Source organism: Mobula hypostoma, chromosome 21, assembly GCF_963921235.1.
Source record: "Mobula hypostoma chromosome 21, sMobHyp1.1, whole genome shotgun sequence".
NCBI classification, from domain to species: domain Eukaryota; kingdom Metazoa; phylum Chordata; class Chondrichthyes; order Myliobatiformes; family Myliobatidae; genus Mobula; species Mobula hypostoma.
This window is the reverse complement of record NC_086117.1, coordinates 50,130,035-50,147,417: the sequence shown is the minus strand read 5'-3', so window position 1 is coordinate 50,147,417 and position 17,383 is coordinate 50,130,035. Positions and strand designations below refer to the sequence as shown.

Here is a 17,383-nt window from a genome sequence, read left to right as displayed (position 1 = left end):
GGGAACTAAAGTGAGTAATCAGTCTGATGGGAATGCTCTAAGAGCTGGCTCAGGCTAAAGGACCTCCAAAGAGAAAATATTAGAATAAAATCGAGAGATAGATATTTTATTGATCCCACAGAAAATTACTGTGGCACAGTAACATTACAAGTACAGAGATATACAAATACAGGTATACAAATATTAGAAGAGAAGTAAGAAAGAAAAAATAAGTTATCTCCAAACAGTCAACAGGAGGTGGTCATCGCTTTCCCGGCTATTGGTTGACTCATTATAGAGCCTAATTGCTGAGTGCTGTCTGGAGCAGCTCAGTTGTCTTAGTCTAGTACTAAAAAATGTTCCTCTGTTCAGCCAAGGTGGCATGCAGAGAGTGAGAAACGTTGTCCAGAATTGCCAGGGTTTTCTGTAGGGTCCTTTGTTCTACAACAGCCTCCAGTGTGTCCAGTTTGACTCCTATAACAGAGCCAGCCTTTCTAATTGGTTTATTGAGCCTGTTGGCATTACTCGTGTTGATGCCATTGCCCAGCACACCACCACATAGAAGATTGTGCTGGTGATAACGGACTGGTAGAACATGTGAAGGAGAGGCCTGCATAGTCCAAAGGATCTCAGTCTCCTTGGGAAGTAGAGGTGAATCTGAATCTGGCCCTTCTTGTACACAGCCTCTCTTTTAATGCTGCACCCAAGTCTGTCATCCAGATGCACCCCCAGGTACCTCTAGGTCATCACGATATCCACATCCTCACCATCAGTAGTAACAGGGAGCAGTGCAGGCTTAGTCTTCCTAAAGTCCTCTACCCAGGACCCTATATTCATCCTCCCAACTATTGCTGGGTCATCAGAGAATTTCTGCAGATAACATGACTCAGCGTTATATCCAAAGTCCAAGGTATACAGGGTAAACAAGAAGGGAGCCAGTACAGTCCCTTCTGGGACCCCAGTGCTGCTTTTGCCATGTCTGATACACAGGTCTGCAGCTGCGCAAACTATAGTCTGCCAGGAACATGTGTAGACCGTACAGCCCCACTGTACAGGAGTGTGGACCGTACAACCCTTTGTGCCTTTTCTTCATTCAAAAGAATCATGATATGATCTTGCCTTCAGCTCCACTTAAATCATAACTCCTATTCAGACCAAAGAATTGTGTCTGTCAGCCTTCAGTGTTATTCATAGATTGAACCTCCACAACTCAGTAGGGCAGAGCACAGTCCTGTTTCCAGGACCTTTAACACAAATACCTCATTCTTTTGAAATAGATTACCATTTATTCTAAATCTGTAGCTCACAGCTCAAACTTCCCTACGAGTATCTACTCTGTCTAAGAACTTAATCTGAAATGTTGACAGTAAAATTGATCAAGCACGTTTGCAGTATAAAATTATGCTGTGAACTTTCTGATTGGACAGGATGGCATGGGCTATTGAAAGTCACTAACTGGTTGATTCAACTATTTGTAGTTGTAGAGATCCATCCAGTAAAGGGCCTTGTGCATCATGGAAGGGGCTGCTACCTGCTGTTGTGAGATTGCCGTCAGCAGTGCTTTGGTGGAGGAAACTGCCTACTCACCATGGCAATGTGACCAGTGAGCTCAGCAAGTGCATTCAGAGGGAGATTCAGCCGATAAGATCACCTCTCATTCTTAAGCATCAGCGAGTAAAGTCCCAACCTGTTCAACTGTGTGAGACAGCACCTTTATCCCAGGAATCAACTGAAAGCGTCTTCTCTGAACAGCACCCATGGCAAGTGTAACATTTGTTACATAAGTGGACCAAACCTGGAAGCAGGACTCCACTAAGGCTGGTGCAGACTAGATGGGCCAAAGAGCCTGTTTCTGTTCTGTGACTTCCGTATCTAGCACAGTTATAGCAAAGTCTATCCAACTTCCACACTCCCTTGGAATAAGGCCATCAGATGATATTCCACCCCAATTATTTACCATACTTTGTACTTCATGTATGATGAAAACCCGATCACTTTGATTCTCTGCTTTTAGCCAATATGTAGCTTTCAGTCCTTCCCAACTGCACGGCTCAGCTAGAACCTTTGGTAGTTGCTAAGCAAGGTTAGATAACACTGCAGAGAAGGCAGAACCATGCAGGGATGAGAATTGTAATTTAGTCTGGAGCAAGTGCTGGCCGAACATCAGTGGTGCAAAGGTGAACAAGTATTTCAGCAGAGCTTCGGGTGAATTAATGTTTACAAGGAATAGAATGTGGAAGGCCAGCAGGGAGTAATTAAGTCCGCAGATGATGTGTCTGCCAGCAGCAAGTGAGCTGAGACAGCTGGAGTCTGCTGCTATAGTGGGTGACCTTGAAACTAGCACAGTGTGAGGAACAAAGTAGAAATCATATTGATGCTAAAACATCAAAAACATTGGGTGACTTTCTTTCATTAACTGGAGTTATAAAGAGAATGGAGTTTGTAGTGGATACTGACAGTAATTCTCATTTTTCACTATTTTTACTGAGGGATATTTTGTGTTCTCTTTATGTTGGGTTTCAGCCAAACAGCCTCACAATATTAAAAAGAGAGGCGAGTTGAGGTGCACTGTGAGGTGGAATGTGGGCATAATCAATGTTGCTATGTTTTTTAGATATTGCTGAGAAACTTGAATGTAGAGTAGAAATGAGACCTACATTTCAATGTTAAATTTTAGACTGATCGTTTTATTTTGTACAGGAACAATGCTTTTCCTCTTAAGGTATAAATATGTAGTGGCAGGAACTAACTGAAAAATGAAAGAGCTGTCAGCAGTGGAAATAAATCATCTAGCAAACACATGCAGATTTAGCTCTTGATGCTAATTCATGAAAAGAGCTCTGTCTAGGGAGTGAGTAGGCAATTTGAAGAGAGTTTTCAGATATGCGGCATAAGTTCTGTTGAAAACATCTCCACAATTTCTATCAAGGCTATGTGCTTAACCCACTGCTCTACTCGCTATACACTTATGAATGTGAGGCTAGGCACAGCACCAGTGCCATATTTAAGTTTGTTGTTGGCCAAATCAAAGGTGGTGACAAATCAGCATATAGGAGGGAGGTTGAAAATCTAGCTGAGTGGTACCACATCAAACTCACTCAATGTCAGCAAGACCAAGGAGCTGATTATTGAATTCAGGAGGAGAAAACTAGTGGTGCATGAACCTGTCGTCATTGGGTGATTAGAGGTGGAGAGAGTCAACAGCTTCAAATTCCTCAGTGTTATCATTTCAGACAATCTGTCCTAGGAAGAATACACGGCAGCGCCTTTACTTCCTTAGAAGTTTGCAAAGATTCAGCATGACATAGAAACTGGCAAACTTCTATAGGTGTGTAGTAGAGTGTATATTGACTGGTTGCATCACTGCCTGGTATGGAAACTCCAATGTCCTTGAATGGAAAATCCTACAAAAGGTAGTGAAGATGGCCAGTCCATCATGGGTAAAGCCTTCTCATGACTGAACACATCTACAAGGAGTGCTCTTTGCAGGAAAGCTGCATCCATCATCAAGGACCCCCACATCCCAGGCCATACTTTCTTCTCACTGTTGCCATCAGAAAGAAGGTACAGGAGCCTTAGGACCCACACAACCAGGTTCAGGAACAGTTAATACCCCATAGCCATCAGGCTCTTGAATCAGTGGGATTAACTTCAGTAGCCCACCACTGAACTGTTCTCATAACCTATAGACTTTCAAAGGACTTTTTACATGTTCACAATATTTATTTATGTATTTTTTTCTTTTTGTATTTTCACAATCTGTTTTTTGCACATTGGTCGTTTGTCCATCCTATTGGGTACCGTCTTTCATTATGTTTCTTGGACTTACTGAGTATGCCCGCAAGAAAATGAATTTTCAGGGCTGTATATGGTGACGTATATGTACTTCGATAATAAATTTGCTTTGTGTCTTGAACTTTGAAAAGTAAATTTTATTTAATTACATTAAATCCATGAGACTGCAATACTTCTGATGAACCATGTGTGATGAATGAAGTTGCCAAGCTTAAATATAATTATTTAGTATTTAATTGATTTTTTTTTTTTAGTTTTTATCTTTGATCTACTGGCTTTTTGTGATTAGTGGTGAGTCATCAACATACACTTTTTCAATTAAGAAGTGCAGACATGTCTTCACTGTTGTCCAGTGTCACCTTGGGGCAAAATGCAGGCATATCTTTCCGTAAGCTTTGCATATGTTTGCTGTAAGTGTTATAATATGGAGCAGTTGGGTCAAGATCTATCCACAAAATCAGAATCGGGCTGAGAGGCTATAACCTCAGACTTGGCCTTAATGCTTAGAGTTTAAACTTATTTTTTAAATTCAGAAATTTAAAAGTTGAACATAGACTGACAGGGTTGTTATGTTACTGCAGTTCTTTATTATGTACATACATGATAACACAGGGGTGACTTGATAGAAGTTTATAAAATCATGAGAGGCATGAATAGGTTGGACAGAATCTGTTTCTCAGAGTATAGATGTCAAATACCCTTAAGACATAGAATTAGGGTGAAAAGGAGAAATTCTAAAGATGTAAAGGGTTTTTTTTTACAAAAGTTGGAACTAGAATATACTGCTGGGGGGGTGATGGAAGCAGATACGATTGTGGCATTAAAGAGACTTTTAGACAAGCACCTGAATATGCAGGGAATGGAGGGATTAGTTTAATGCAGCATCATTTTGAAAAGGGCATCTTGGACCAAACGGCCTTTTCTGATACTGTTCTGTGTATAAATAACTGAAAGCTTTTTATCATTTAAACTTTAAACAATTAGTGATCAATAAATCAACTGAATGATTCTATTTAAAAGTTCTTCCATATGACCAAGCATTTGTAATATTTGCTACTTTCTCTCAGCCATTTATTTCCCTGTAAATCTTCATATGAAAGGTTTGTTTTTGCCTCCTTAGATTTCTGTATTCTTAGAGATAGAATTCTCGGAATTTTGACACGTAACCAGAAGTAGACAGACTATTTTGACACTCCAGTCTTTATCACTTTTCATCTAGATCAGAGTTGCTGAGTGTTTTTTTGCCTAAGGCAGCTTCACTGCAGAACACGATTAAAACCAATGTTTTGCTTAAATTGGACTCTCTCATGGCACACCAGTTTTTGATGAGTGCATTGCATTATACTGTTTAATTTTAATGAAGTTTTCCTCATTAAATGTCTTATCATTTTGTTTCAGAAAGTTACCTATAAATCAAAGCGAATAATCTATGACCTGCGGACAATTGCAGAAGTTGAAGGGTCTGGAGTAAAGTCTTGGAAACAAGCAGAATGGAGGGAGCAGATCATTGTGCCACCATTACCTCAGTCATCTCTGCATGGTTGTAATTTAATACAAGTGGATTATTTCATTCAAGTGAGGACAATGTTATTGCTTACAATCTAATCCACTTAAGAACCACTTTACCTCTGGCCCTCATCACTGAAACTAAAACTAATTATTAAATGTTTGCTGACCTTGGTACTAATTATGCAAATACAAAACTTTGTAGTATAGTCAGTCATTTAACATCTTGCAAGAGTGACTGGGAGTTACAGAATACACTTAAGTCAATAAAGCAGCAAATAGGAGCCAGATAGAAGATATTAGGATAAGTGCTTGATTAAAGACGTAGGCTTTTCAAGTGCCAAGGAGGAGTACAAAGGCAGTGAACGCAAATGGTTTCTGAATGGAATTCCAATGTTCAAGACTTAAATGGCTGAAGATGTGTTGGAGAGATGTTGAGGTTTTGGTAGAGTATAGAGTGTGAGGAGGAAATGAGCAAGCCAGGCTCTGAACACAGTGATGGGATCTTAACATTGAGGCTTTGTAGTAAATTGGGTTAAATGAAACGTTAATCTTATACGAGTTTGCAGATGATGCTGCCATAGTGGGCTATGTCTCAAATAATGATGATTTGTAGCAGGAAGGAGATGATAGTTTAATAACATAATCCAAGACATCAAACTTTATCTCAGTGTCAGCAAAACAAAAGAGCCTGGTCATTGACATCAGGAAGGGGAGTGGTGCAACGGTGCTGAGGTTGAGAGCTTCAAGTTCCTTGGAGTGAACACCACCAATAGCTTTTCCTGGCCCAACTATATTGATGCCACAGCCTCATATTGCTTCCTCACGAGGATGAAGAAATTTGGCATTATCCCATCAATCCTTACCAATTTTTTTGATGCATCATAGGAAGCATCCTATCTGAATGTATCATGGCCTGGTACGGCAACTACTGGATGCATCATAGCTTGGCATTGACCACAAGAAACTGTACATAGTTATGGATGCAGCTCAGCACATCACAGAAACCAGAGTCCATGGACTCTGTCTTTACTTTTAGCTTCCTCAGTAAAGCAGCCAGCAGTAATCAAAGAGCCCACCTACCCCAGATGTTCTCTTCTTCCCTCTTCCATTGGACAGAAGGTACAAAATCTTGAAAGGATGTCACAGGCTCATGGATAGCATCTACCTCGCTATTATAAGACGATTGAGTGGTATGGTAAAATGGACTTTTGACTCAATCAACCTCGTTTACTGAGTTACAGGCAATGCAACAGAGGCAGTTACTGAACGATTAGTGCCGGCAGCGCAACTCTGGATTAGAAAGGAAGTCATTGTTGTAAACTGCCATTCAAACCTGGGAACGGTATGTGGTTGGTTGGTAAGGAACAAGTTTGCAGGGCGAGGTGAGGTGGTTTTGCTGTTCTTGGTGCTAAACTACAAGAAACATTGTCTTATTCAAGGTTGTACATCAGGTCAGTGAAGTGAGTGAGAGAGAGATGGTGATAAGATAGGTACTATTAACATAAATGTGGAATCTGACATGGTTTTGCAAGGTATTGCAGGGGTTTTTTTAATAATAGCAATAGATGAATTGTTGCTTGAAATGCTCTGGTAATGACGAGATAGGTAAGAACCATTTGAGGGCTTTCCACTGAGCTGGATCACAGAAACAAAGTACTGAAGGTTGTACAGTACTGTGCAAAATGCTTGAGCATGTGTGCGTTATATGTGTATGTATGCATATGTACCCACCCCCCCCCTCAAGGCACCCAAGACTTTTAAGACTTTTGCACAATGCTGTATTTGTCAATGTGGAGTGGATATTGATCTGGTGGGAGTAATGGATACTAGGAGTGGCAAGGGTGGAGTGCTGCTGGAGGGATGTAGCACAGGTGGCAGAGAAAGGAGTGCTGGTGGGTGGGTGCAGACACACCCGGCCCTGAGACACTAGGCAAGGACATTTGATTCCAAACAATTGGTTTATTGATCATTACAGAATGTTTCTCTGGCGCTTCCCACTCCCTTTCCCTTTTCCAACCATGATTCCCTTCTCCCTGCCCCCTTCCCACACTCAGTCCACAATAGAGACCCATATCGGAATCAGGCTTAGCATCACTCATGTCATGAAATTTGTTTTCTTTTTACGGCAGCAGTACAGTGCAATAGATAAAATTACTACAGTACTGTGCAAAAGTCTTCAACACCCTAGCTATATATGTATATTTTGTAAGCTGTAGATGCAGTCAAATAACAGGAGGTTATGTTGCAATTTTATAAGACTCTGGTTAGGCCACATCTGGTCGCCCCACTACAGGAAGGATGATGAGGTTTTGGAGAGAGTGCAGAAGAGGTTCACCAGGATGCTGCCTGGCTTAGAGCTATCATGAGAGGCTGGATAACCTTGAGTTATTTCTGGAGCACTGGAGGCTGAGAGAATATCTGATAGAGATTTACAAGATTGAGAGGCATAAGACAGAGTGGACAGAGTATCTGTTTCCCCAGGGTTGAAATGTCTAATACCAGAGGGCATGCATTGAAGGTAAAAGGGGTAGGTTCAAAGGGGATGTAAGGGGTAAGTTCTTTACTCAGAGAGTGGTGGATACCTGGAATGTGCTGTCTGGTATGGTGGGGGAGGCAAATACTTCAGATACTTTTCAGAGATGTTTGGATAGGCGCATGGGTGTAAGGAAAATAGAAAGATATGGACATTGTATAGGTTGGAGGGATGAGTGTTCAGGTGTTTTTGCTTTTTAGCTGGTTCAGCACAACATTGTGGACCGAATGGCCTGTTCCTGTGCTATCAGGCCAGGAGGTTCAGAAGCCTGAAGTCCCACACTGCTAGTTATAAGAACAGCTACTTCCTTTCAACCTTTCAGTTCTTGAATCGGCACAACCCTAATCACTAGTCAGTGTAGCAACACTATGACCACTTTGCACTACAAGTGACATTTTTTGTTTCTAATTGTTCTGGCATAACTCTGAATAACTTGTTTTCTATGTGAAACTTGCATCTGTAATACTATGTGCATGTGTGATACTGCAAGTAAGTTTTTCATTGCACATGTCCTTGTGTCTATGACAATAAACTCGACTTGACTCTCTGGCACAAATCACTCCAGTAAAGCCCCAAGCGTGCAGCACACTCAGAACTTTGATGCCAATCACAAATTTTCCAGATTACTGGGTGTTGTTGATACCCCAAATACCCTTTTCATTCACTTTTTAGACTATTGCCATACGTTAAATTTTCCAGTGAGCTTAAAAGGAGTAAAACAGACAGGGCCAGATGATTGAGATATCCTGACTTCTGAACAGATTATTGGCCTTTTACTATAGTTGATGACCAAAAGTGAAATGGCTGACATTTGTGTCATCATGTTTCCCCTGCGCCCCTCCGCCCATTACCTCTGAGCCCCATCTGATGTGTGAGCTAAAAGGATCAGTTCACCACTAACCTAGCAATAAAGGTAGTATTTCTCATCATTACTCCTGTAGATTTCTATTGATTATTGCTTAAAGAACTATGGGGGAAACGGGAATAAAATGGGACTGATCTTGTGTTTTCCAGGTTTCCGTCCGATCACCAGAGGTTTTAGTCAGCTTGCCAATTTATATTGGAAATATTGCAATCAACAGTCCACCACTGACACCTTCTAGGCAGTCCCAGCTTCCAGAGGCAGTGATACCTACAGCTCCTCCAGCTGAGGAGGTTGGGGCAATAGGTTACCAGCCCATGGATAGCGTCGTTCTTCCAACCAAAAGCCATTCTCAGCAGCAGACTTCATCACCTCAAGCTTTCAGCTACACACCTGGCTTTGAAAATGATGCTGGCACGCAGATTCCTGTTCCTAGACTTTGTATTTCAACTGGTGCTACAGTCCCATACTATGCAGACGGACCTGTTGTTGCAGATTTCACAGAAAATCCCCTGATCTTACCTCCTGAATATAGTACGTGGGCCCAGCCATTTGGTAAGTTGTCTCCCTCTTACTACAAACCTGAAATGCATAGGACTATCAATAGTTATCTATTTTCATGTAATTTTGCTAAATAAATACTGGCCAAGGATTTCCTGCTTCAGATATGATTATTCTTGTGTTTTAAAGGTCTTTGAATATTTAGAAACATCAGTAAGGGAAAACGCCAAGCTGCTTGCAGGTTTGAAGAATGTGTAATTTGATTGTTGTCTTTTAACAGATCCTCCCCCAACATACGAAGAGAGTTGCAGCAGTGCTAATTCCAGCATGAGTGCAGGAAATTAATCTACAATAGACTTCAAAAGGTGCACTGCAGATTGTGTACAGAAATGCCTCTTAGTGACATTTTACTGAAAAGCACAGCCTGACTTTATGATTCACCACTGCAAATGCATTCTGAGTTTGAAGAAGTTGATACTTTATTCTCAAGATGCATTATCAACACTCACAGGTATTTCTCCAGCTTTGTGGAATGTCTGCCTTCTGCTTCCCTGCTGGAAGCATAGCTATTTTGGTATATTAATCTGAGTTCTTTCCTTATGAGTATTTTTGGAATGCAAAGCACTGAAGGGTTATAATATAAATATTTAAAGCCTTTCATTTCATGTATATAAATAAATATAATTTTACTCTTGCTGAATAGCTCCACCGTATAATAGACTGTTTATCTAATCAGTCTAGTTCTGTAGAGGAAGCTGAAAATTATAGACAACTCTGAGCCTTAAGAACCATAAATAAGTGATGATGCTTGCTCCTTGTATTTGCTTGTTTGGGCAAAGGAATATCTGTGATTATAGGTGGACTGTATGCAATAGGAATTAATTTCCAATTCTGATCAAGTTTGAGCCTTCTTTTTTACTTATCAATGTAGTGGGCTATTTACACCATGTGCTGTAACAACTGAGCTAATGTTATACTGGCCTTTTGGAAGGACCAATACCAGCCAAAATGCATTAACAATCCTTTCACCTTGAAGTGTTATTTTGCACCTTTTGATAGAATATTTTCCAAAAGAGAGATCCATATATACTGTATTTATATAGTGTATGTTTGCGGAGTCATATCATCATCTTTAAACTAGCACATAAAAAAAGGCAAGTTCAAACTTCGGCACATTATTATAACTTAAGCCTTACTGAAGTCAGTTGAAAGCCAAACCACTTACTGGAATGTTTACTTAGTGCATCTTTTTAACTGCTGTATTTGTAACCTTTTGGAATTTTACGTGCACAGTTTGAAGTACTATATAACATTTAAATTCTTAAGTGCAGTACTGAAATATATTTTAATGGTTGAACCAAGGAATCTGCAGTCTGTTGAAAGTAACTTGTAGATGAATGGTTTATCTGGAGTTCCCATTTTATTAATGGCTTTAAAAAAAATTGAGAGTGTGCATTTAGATGCAAGGAACCTAGAAGCGTGTTGATTTAATTTTTCACTTTGATGCTTAGAGTTTGAATTAACGTAACATTGCTGTTTTGAATAAATTCCTATGCAAGCTCTCAATTAGCTGTTTGGTGCAATACCACCATGAGTACTGGCTGCCAGCTTTTCCTGTAGGGCGGGACTTCCATCAGTTCCTTAGGGAACATCTACAGAAGGATGTAGATTTATGAAAGGGATGGATTGGGAGGAAGCTTGACTCGGGCAGAAATTAAGAGGAATCAGTCTTGAAGAGTATACCATGAGTAGCGTAGGGACATTGGTGAATCTGAAAGTAATTACTTTCATTTGCTAGTACCAAGTGTCCTGTTATTGAATACAATTCAAGATGCATTCATTGCTAGATTTATAGAGTGAAGTAAAATATTTTGTCTTGAAACTGGTGATAGTAGTGGTCAAGATCACTCTCATTTTGCTGCTACCCATGTGTAACAGATGGGATCTGAATTTATTCTAGTCACAATTTTGTTCACTGAAGAGTATTTTCCTTTGCAAGACTGAAAAATGAGGCTGGAACTAATTTTAATCTCACTATTATAATTAAGTGTTTTTAACTTTCCTTACATTTTGTAAGAAAAAATGATGAAGGGAACAATAACTTTTTATCAACTATTTGTTACCATTGGCCTGGAATTCCCAATTCTCATGACCTTGTTTCTTTTCTTTATTGTATACAAGTCTTCTCCCATCTATAGGCACAAATTATAAATAGTTTAGCTAATTTTGCAGTCGTTTCAGTAGGTTCATCAGCTGAGAATTTGTGAGATATTTTGCTGAATTCCAAGGATGACAATAGAAATCAGTGAAACGCATTGCTCCTCTGATTTTTTTTTTCCTATCCCACTATGAATCACAAGCACCATATCTAATTAGTATAATAATAAGCAAAGCTTTCATACTTATGCAATATCTTAGGAATTTGTCCAGGTTATGGAAAAGGGACACTCACAAATCTGATTTACTGCTAAATTATCCCTTTTATCTTGCAGATTGCACTATTGTGGGCACTACAGCCTGACTAACAAATGTACTTTGGGAATTTGGGGAAGAAGGGAAGGGTGTTCCTGTGCAGTGTTCCATGTAGTAACTGGATGCACAGGGTGTTAAATGGCACCAAGTCACTGGTGTGTAGTCGATGAAGAAGGAAAGCAGATTGAGGGAAAGGGCTACAGTAATGAGTGAGTGTACTCTTTCCAGCACCAAGTTGCCAAGCAGCTTTGTTAAATCCGCTTTGCAAAATTGAAAGTCATTTGGTAGCTGCTTCTAGCTCAGCTGATATAGGATTACTGGAAAATGTTTACATTTTGAAGCTGATTATATTAGGAACAACTCAGGACATCCAGATCTCATCATATACGGTAGAAAATAAAATACTGCATAATTCCAGTGGCTTGCCCTTTCTCGTCCAAAGGAGGTGACCTGTCATGTGCTTGCTGTGAACTGTGTGTAAACTTTTCCTGACTTGAATACTTGACATGAAGGGTTGACAGGAAAGGTCACAGATGGTAAATGTAAATGACTTTGGGGAAGACTCTCTTACTTTAAATTTTAACAATGCATTTCTTAAAGAAGACCAAAGGTGTCCAAAGTGCTTATAACAGTCAACCATTGAAGTCTCTCACGGTCTCTAGCCTCCACAAATGAGAGGAAGATGTGAACTGATCTATAGCTGCAGTCTAGTTGTGCAGCCCACTCTTTTGCGCATCTACTCTATTCCCATTAGTACTGTCTCTGTTAATACCTTGCCAATTAAAGTGCCTGTCTGAATGTCTCTTAAATGTAGTGATAATGTCCAACAAAACCACTTCTGGCAGTGAGTTTCAGGTATCAACCACCCCTTTATTTTAAAATAAAGACTTTCCTGTCAGATCTCCTTTAAAACTGCTTCTCCCAACCTCTGCCCCTTGTGTTTTTGTTGACCCTCAGCATGGGAAAAGAATAACCAGCTACCTTATTAATGTCTGTTATCATTTTATATTCCTTGATCAAGTCACCCTTCAACCTCCTTTACTTGGGAAAACAGGCCTAGCCTATCCAATCTCTTACCATCACTAAAGTCCTACAGTCCAGGCAAAATCCTGATGAATCTCCTCTACACTTCCTCCGATGCAAACGCATCCTGTAGTGTGGTGGCTAGAAATGTGCCCAACAATCTGTTCATAAGGTCATACAGCATTTCAAACAACCCCCCTTCAGCCCATCATGTCTGTGTCAGGACTTGATAATTCAAGTGCCCTCCTATCTTAGACACCACTTCCTTTAGGAAAAGTTTCTTACCATCTACCTTATCTGTGCCCCACATAATTGTGATAAGGATGAGGCATATACCAGCTCTGTTAGGGCCCTGGAGAGAATTAAGAAACCTTGGTGTGCAGGACCAAGGTTCTTTGAAGATCTAGGTACAATGTTATAAAAGATTGGCTAAGCCATAGCTGGAGAACTGTGCATGGTTCTGCTTGCCACATTATGGGAAAGATATCTGTACGGTTCCTCCCCCTGGCCCCATCCTGTGCTCCAGGGAAAACAAACCCAACCCCTCCATAACTCTAAAATCTCATCTCAGGCAGCATCCTGGTGAATCTCCTCTGCATTCTCTCCAGAGCAACCACATCCCTCCTATGGTGTGGCGAGCAGAACAGGCACAGTACTCCAGCTGTGGCTTAACCAATCTTTTATAACATTGCACCTAGAGCTTCAGAGAGCCTTGAACTTGCACACTAAGGTTGGTCTATTTCTCAGTTCTCTCTGGGGCCCTAACAGTCCTGGTTATATGTCTTACCCTTATCAGACTCCCCCCAGAATTGTATCACCTCAAGTTCATCAGGATTAAATTCCATCTGCCATTTCTGTGCCCAGTTTATCAATGTTCTGCTGTGTTTGAATACCACACTCATAATCAACAGCACCAATTTTTGTGTCATCTGCAAACATTAATTATACCTCCTACATTCACATAAATTGATGTGTATAACAAACAGGTGTTGGTACTGGGTCCTTTCAAGATACGATCACCATTTTTGCTAGTGGGGCACATTAAGTGGGAGCTATTGCAATTGAAAATCCCTAAAGAGAAGGAGGAAGTAACATTAATCAGTATCTTCACTTTTACTTCAATGAATGAAATAGTTAAAAGTAGAATTGCCCATCTATTGCTCAGCTTACTGAAACTTCCTCACTCACTTTAGCCTACACTGAGACTATGCCACTCCGGGATCCACAGAGCAGAACAGAAAATAACATTTCCTGAAAATTCTCCAATCTAAGAGAGTATGTCTAGCTGCAATTTAAAGCGTTACTCAATACTTGGTTAACTTAGCAAGGATATAAGCAACTTTTAGGTTTTCCTCATCCAGTGCCAGATGGAAGAACTTGGCAAGGTAGAGACATGGAGCACAGATCAGTACAGCACAGTTTGGTCCTTCAGCCCATGAAGCTGTGCCAGCCTGTTTAAACCGGCTCCACAGTCAAGCTAACCCTTCCCTCCAACAGAGCCCCTTATCCTCTATTTTTCTTGCATCTGTGCACTAGGAGTCTCTTAAATGTCCCTATCATATCAGCCTGTACCACCACCCCCTGCAGTGCATTCCAAGCACCTACAACTCTGTTTTTTTTAAAAAAATAACTACCTCTAACATCTCCCCTAAACCTTCCTCCACTCACCTTAAACAGATGTCTTCTGGCATTGGCTGTTGCTGCCCTGGGTCAAGGGCGCTGTCTGTCCACTCTGTCTATCCTTATAATCTTATACACCTCTGTCAAGTCATCTCTTACTCTCAGTCACTCCAAAGGGAAAAGTCCTAGCTCGCTCAGCCTTTTCTCATAAAGCATGTTCTCTAATCCAAGCAGAATCCTGTTTGCCAAACAATTGATTAATAGCTTCTTACTACAGTTGCAGTCATTATGTTAAAAACAAGGAAACTGTGTGCATAATTTGTGTTCCGCCTTGTCAAGATTTTGTGTGCTGTACCAGGGGAAAATCTCTCCGAAAATGTTTTCCCCTTGGGGAGAAACCCATGAGCAGTATAACCTGAGGTTGTGCCTCTTTAACTTTACATTCATGTCTGAAAATTGAAGCATTTAGATGGCAGAAGAGGGAGTTAAGTCAATGTTTTCCACAGTCAGAAAGCTTGGGTTGGTCAAATACAGTACACTCGTCATTCAAAGCAGAAATTCGACCCCCAAGTTGTTTACTGCACTCCAGCATCTATCAAAGGGATTATAGTTTATAATATGTTTTTCAGTGTTGTGTGCCTTTTTGTACTATTTAGAATGGCATTAGAAGTATTTTCTCTTGTGTTTATATAGCCTCATTAGGATCCAGTGAAAATTCTAGAAATGTGTATTTTATCTAAGTACAGTACTTTTTTCATTGTTACAACTTGGGAAAGATATTCTCTCCCTATCTTCATTCCTGTTATAATATTAACGTCGTTGAATCTTAATCATGCTTTATCAACTTTGTCTTGTGCACTGGAGTGAATTATTGCCTTAGCAACATATTGTAATTTGATCCATCCAGGGGAATAATTAATAAGAACATGCAAGTTTTTTTTAATTTTGTTTCACTTAAAGTAGATAAGATTCTGAAGCAAGCCAACCACATTTTTAACTCGGATGCAATTCACAGAACTCTGGATTGTGTTGGAAATAGAACGAGGTAAATATAAAGCAAAAAATTGTTCAGACTAACTCCTCAACTGTAAAATTACTAACAGGTACAAATCCTCAAGGATTATTTATGTGAAATTTATTTCTGTTATTGTTAACTTAATTTTTTGTCAGTAACTACTATATATTTTAAAACTTTTAGCATGTATTTTTTTCTATTTTCAGAATCAAATGTTATAATTTTTTTTAAAAACTGGTTTTAATTTGTATTTTCCGAAGCACAGGCAGTTTTCACAGAATGCTGGGACATGGTTTGTTGTTCCCCAATAATAGAATTATTTGTTCTAATTGATAACAGCACAAGTTCCAGTACATCTGTTTGTCCCAATGAACTCTCTGGATTTTTTTCTTAATCTTCTTTCCCACCCTGCAGAGTCCAGAATGTTCAGTTCTTGCAATGTCAATTTGGGTAGCTTAAAGTTTCAAAACTCTGAAGTTTAAATGTATTCAATAACCACCCCTCCCACAAAGCCCCAACTCATGTATATTATTTTTCTTGGAAACTGGTCTGAATTTGAATAGGACTCGTTCCAGTACCAGAGTTTTTATATGATGTTGAGAAGGGAAATGGCTTTAATCAGTGCTGAAGCACACTTTGGGCTCGTAGCTTTATGAACTTGCCTTTCTTCCTCTCCTGTGTTAATTATTCTCAGTTTGAACTCTTCGTAGAATGCATTGACGTCATATTTTCCTCTGCAATGATTTTGTAATAAACTGATATATTGATGCACTTTAGTGTTTTAGAATTTCATGTAATTGTTTGGAAATGTAAATTGAGTAATCAAACACCATACTAATAAATTTTTTCAAAGTAATTATGCTGTCTCTCTTTGATGAAATGTAGCTGAATGTAGAAAGTGATCTAACCCTGAAAATGCCTTTTTAGAGAATGAGGTTTAGGGGTGAATAAGTCAACTTGTTGAAGATTACCTGTTTTTTATCACTATCTCAAACAAAATCAGTGCTACAGGATCGAGGATGGATTCCAAGTAGCCAATGTGGGCCCCTTCTGCCGATGAGGCAAGCATCTGGTAGCTTGCAAGTTGGCACTCTTCTGTGGCTTACACCAGGTTTCTGTGTGCTCTGATCTTACTGAGATGAACTCATTCTGTAATGCTTTCACTTCATGAAAACAGTGCCCTTCTAGTTTATCCCTCCGGAGGTGATGTCAGTCCTGAGTGAGAACTGGTGAGTGGTGTTCAGATCTGTCATTGTCCATCTTCATGCTAAGAGTGGAAGTTGCTCAGGTACAGTCCCTGTCAACATAGATAACCTTTGCAAACCATTTACCAAATGGTTTCGCCAAGCGAGAACTTGATCCAGTGTTGGGGAAACCAAGGTGACTGGAGGCCCAGGATCTGCTACCTGGTGATTAATGCTCACATGTAGATGCACATTTGCAGGTGCCACACAATTTGTTTTCATTGTCTTCTCATAAACAAACCCTCCCATATTTCAGGATCCACCTGTCAGTAAAGGCAGACGGTGATGAAATTCCTATCTTCCTCAATGTACCAGCATAGCCCTAGTTGGTGGAAGAAGGATGTATCTGAAGACCAAGGCCTCAGACATAGAGTAAAATTCATTATCTTACAGATGGCAATGATCCCTGCTTTCCTGTATGTTTCTATGACCTGAATTACCTCCTGCAGGCATCGCAGAGCACTGAAAAGGTATCAGAATGTTCAAAATTCGCTGGAAGACAGCATGGCAACATTAATTCTCTTTCCCAGGCCAACACCCTGAGACTGACAGTCAAATGTTGCACCATATAGGTGCTAAAGACTGGAAAGAGGGGAAGGAAAAGGAGGAGAGGGAGTTGCATTTCTGAGTAAGGGGAATGTCACAGCAGTCTTGAGAAGAAATTACTGATGAGTTGTTGTGTGAGGCTGTGTGTGGAACGGAGCAATAAAAAGGGGATTGTATTAAAGGCCCCCTAGTCATCAACAGGAGTTGGAGCAACAGGGAGATCATCAAAGTTTTCATTTAGGGTGTACATGGGATGGAATTTTTGTGTTTTCAGGAAAGTTTCT

General features: G+C 40.1%; 1 protein-coding gene across 1 annotated transcript in view; it reads left to right on the top strand.

The window, feature by feature from the left end:
- The window catches only part of arrdc1b (arrestin domain containing 1b), an 81,128-nt gene extending 64,966 nt beyond the window's left edge, over positions 1 to 16,162 (top strand). The window contains exons 6-8 of the mRNA XM_063073970.1: positions 5,173 to 5,349; positions 8,831 to 9,233; positions 9,460 to 16,162. Coding sequence (XP_062930040.1) covers positions 5,173 to 5,349; positions 8,831 to 9,233; positions 9,460 to 9,524 — 645 coding nt within the window. The 3' untranslated portion in view covers positions 9,525 to 16,162. The remainder of the gene's footprint in view (positions 1 to 5,172; positions 5,350 to 8,830; positions 9,234 to 9,459) is intronic.
- The last annotated feature ends 1,221 nt before the right edge of the window (positions 16,163 to 17,383 follow it).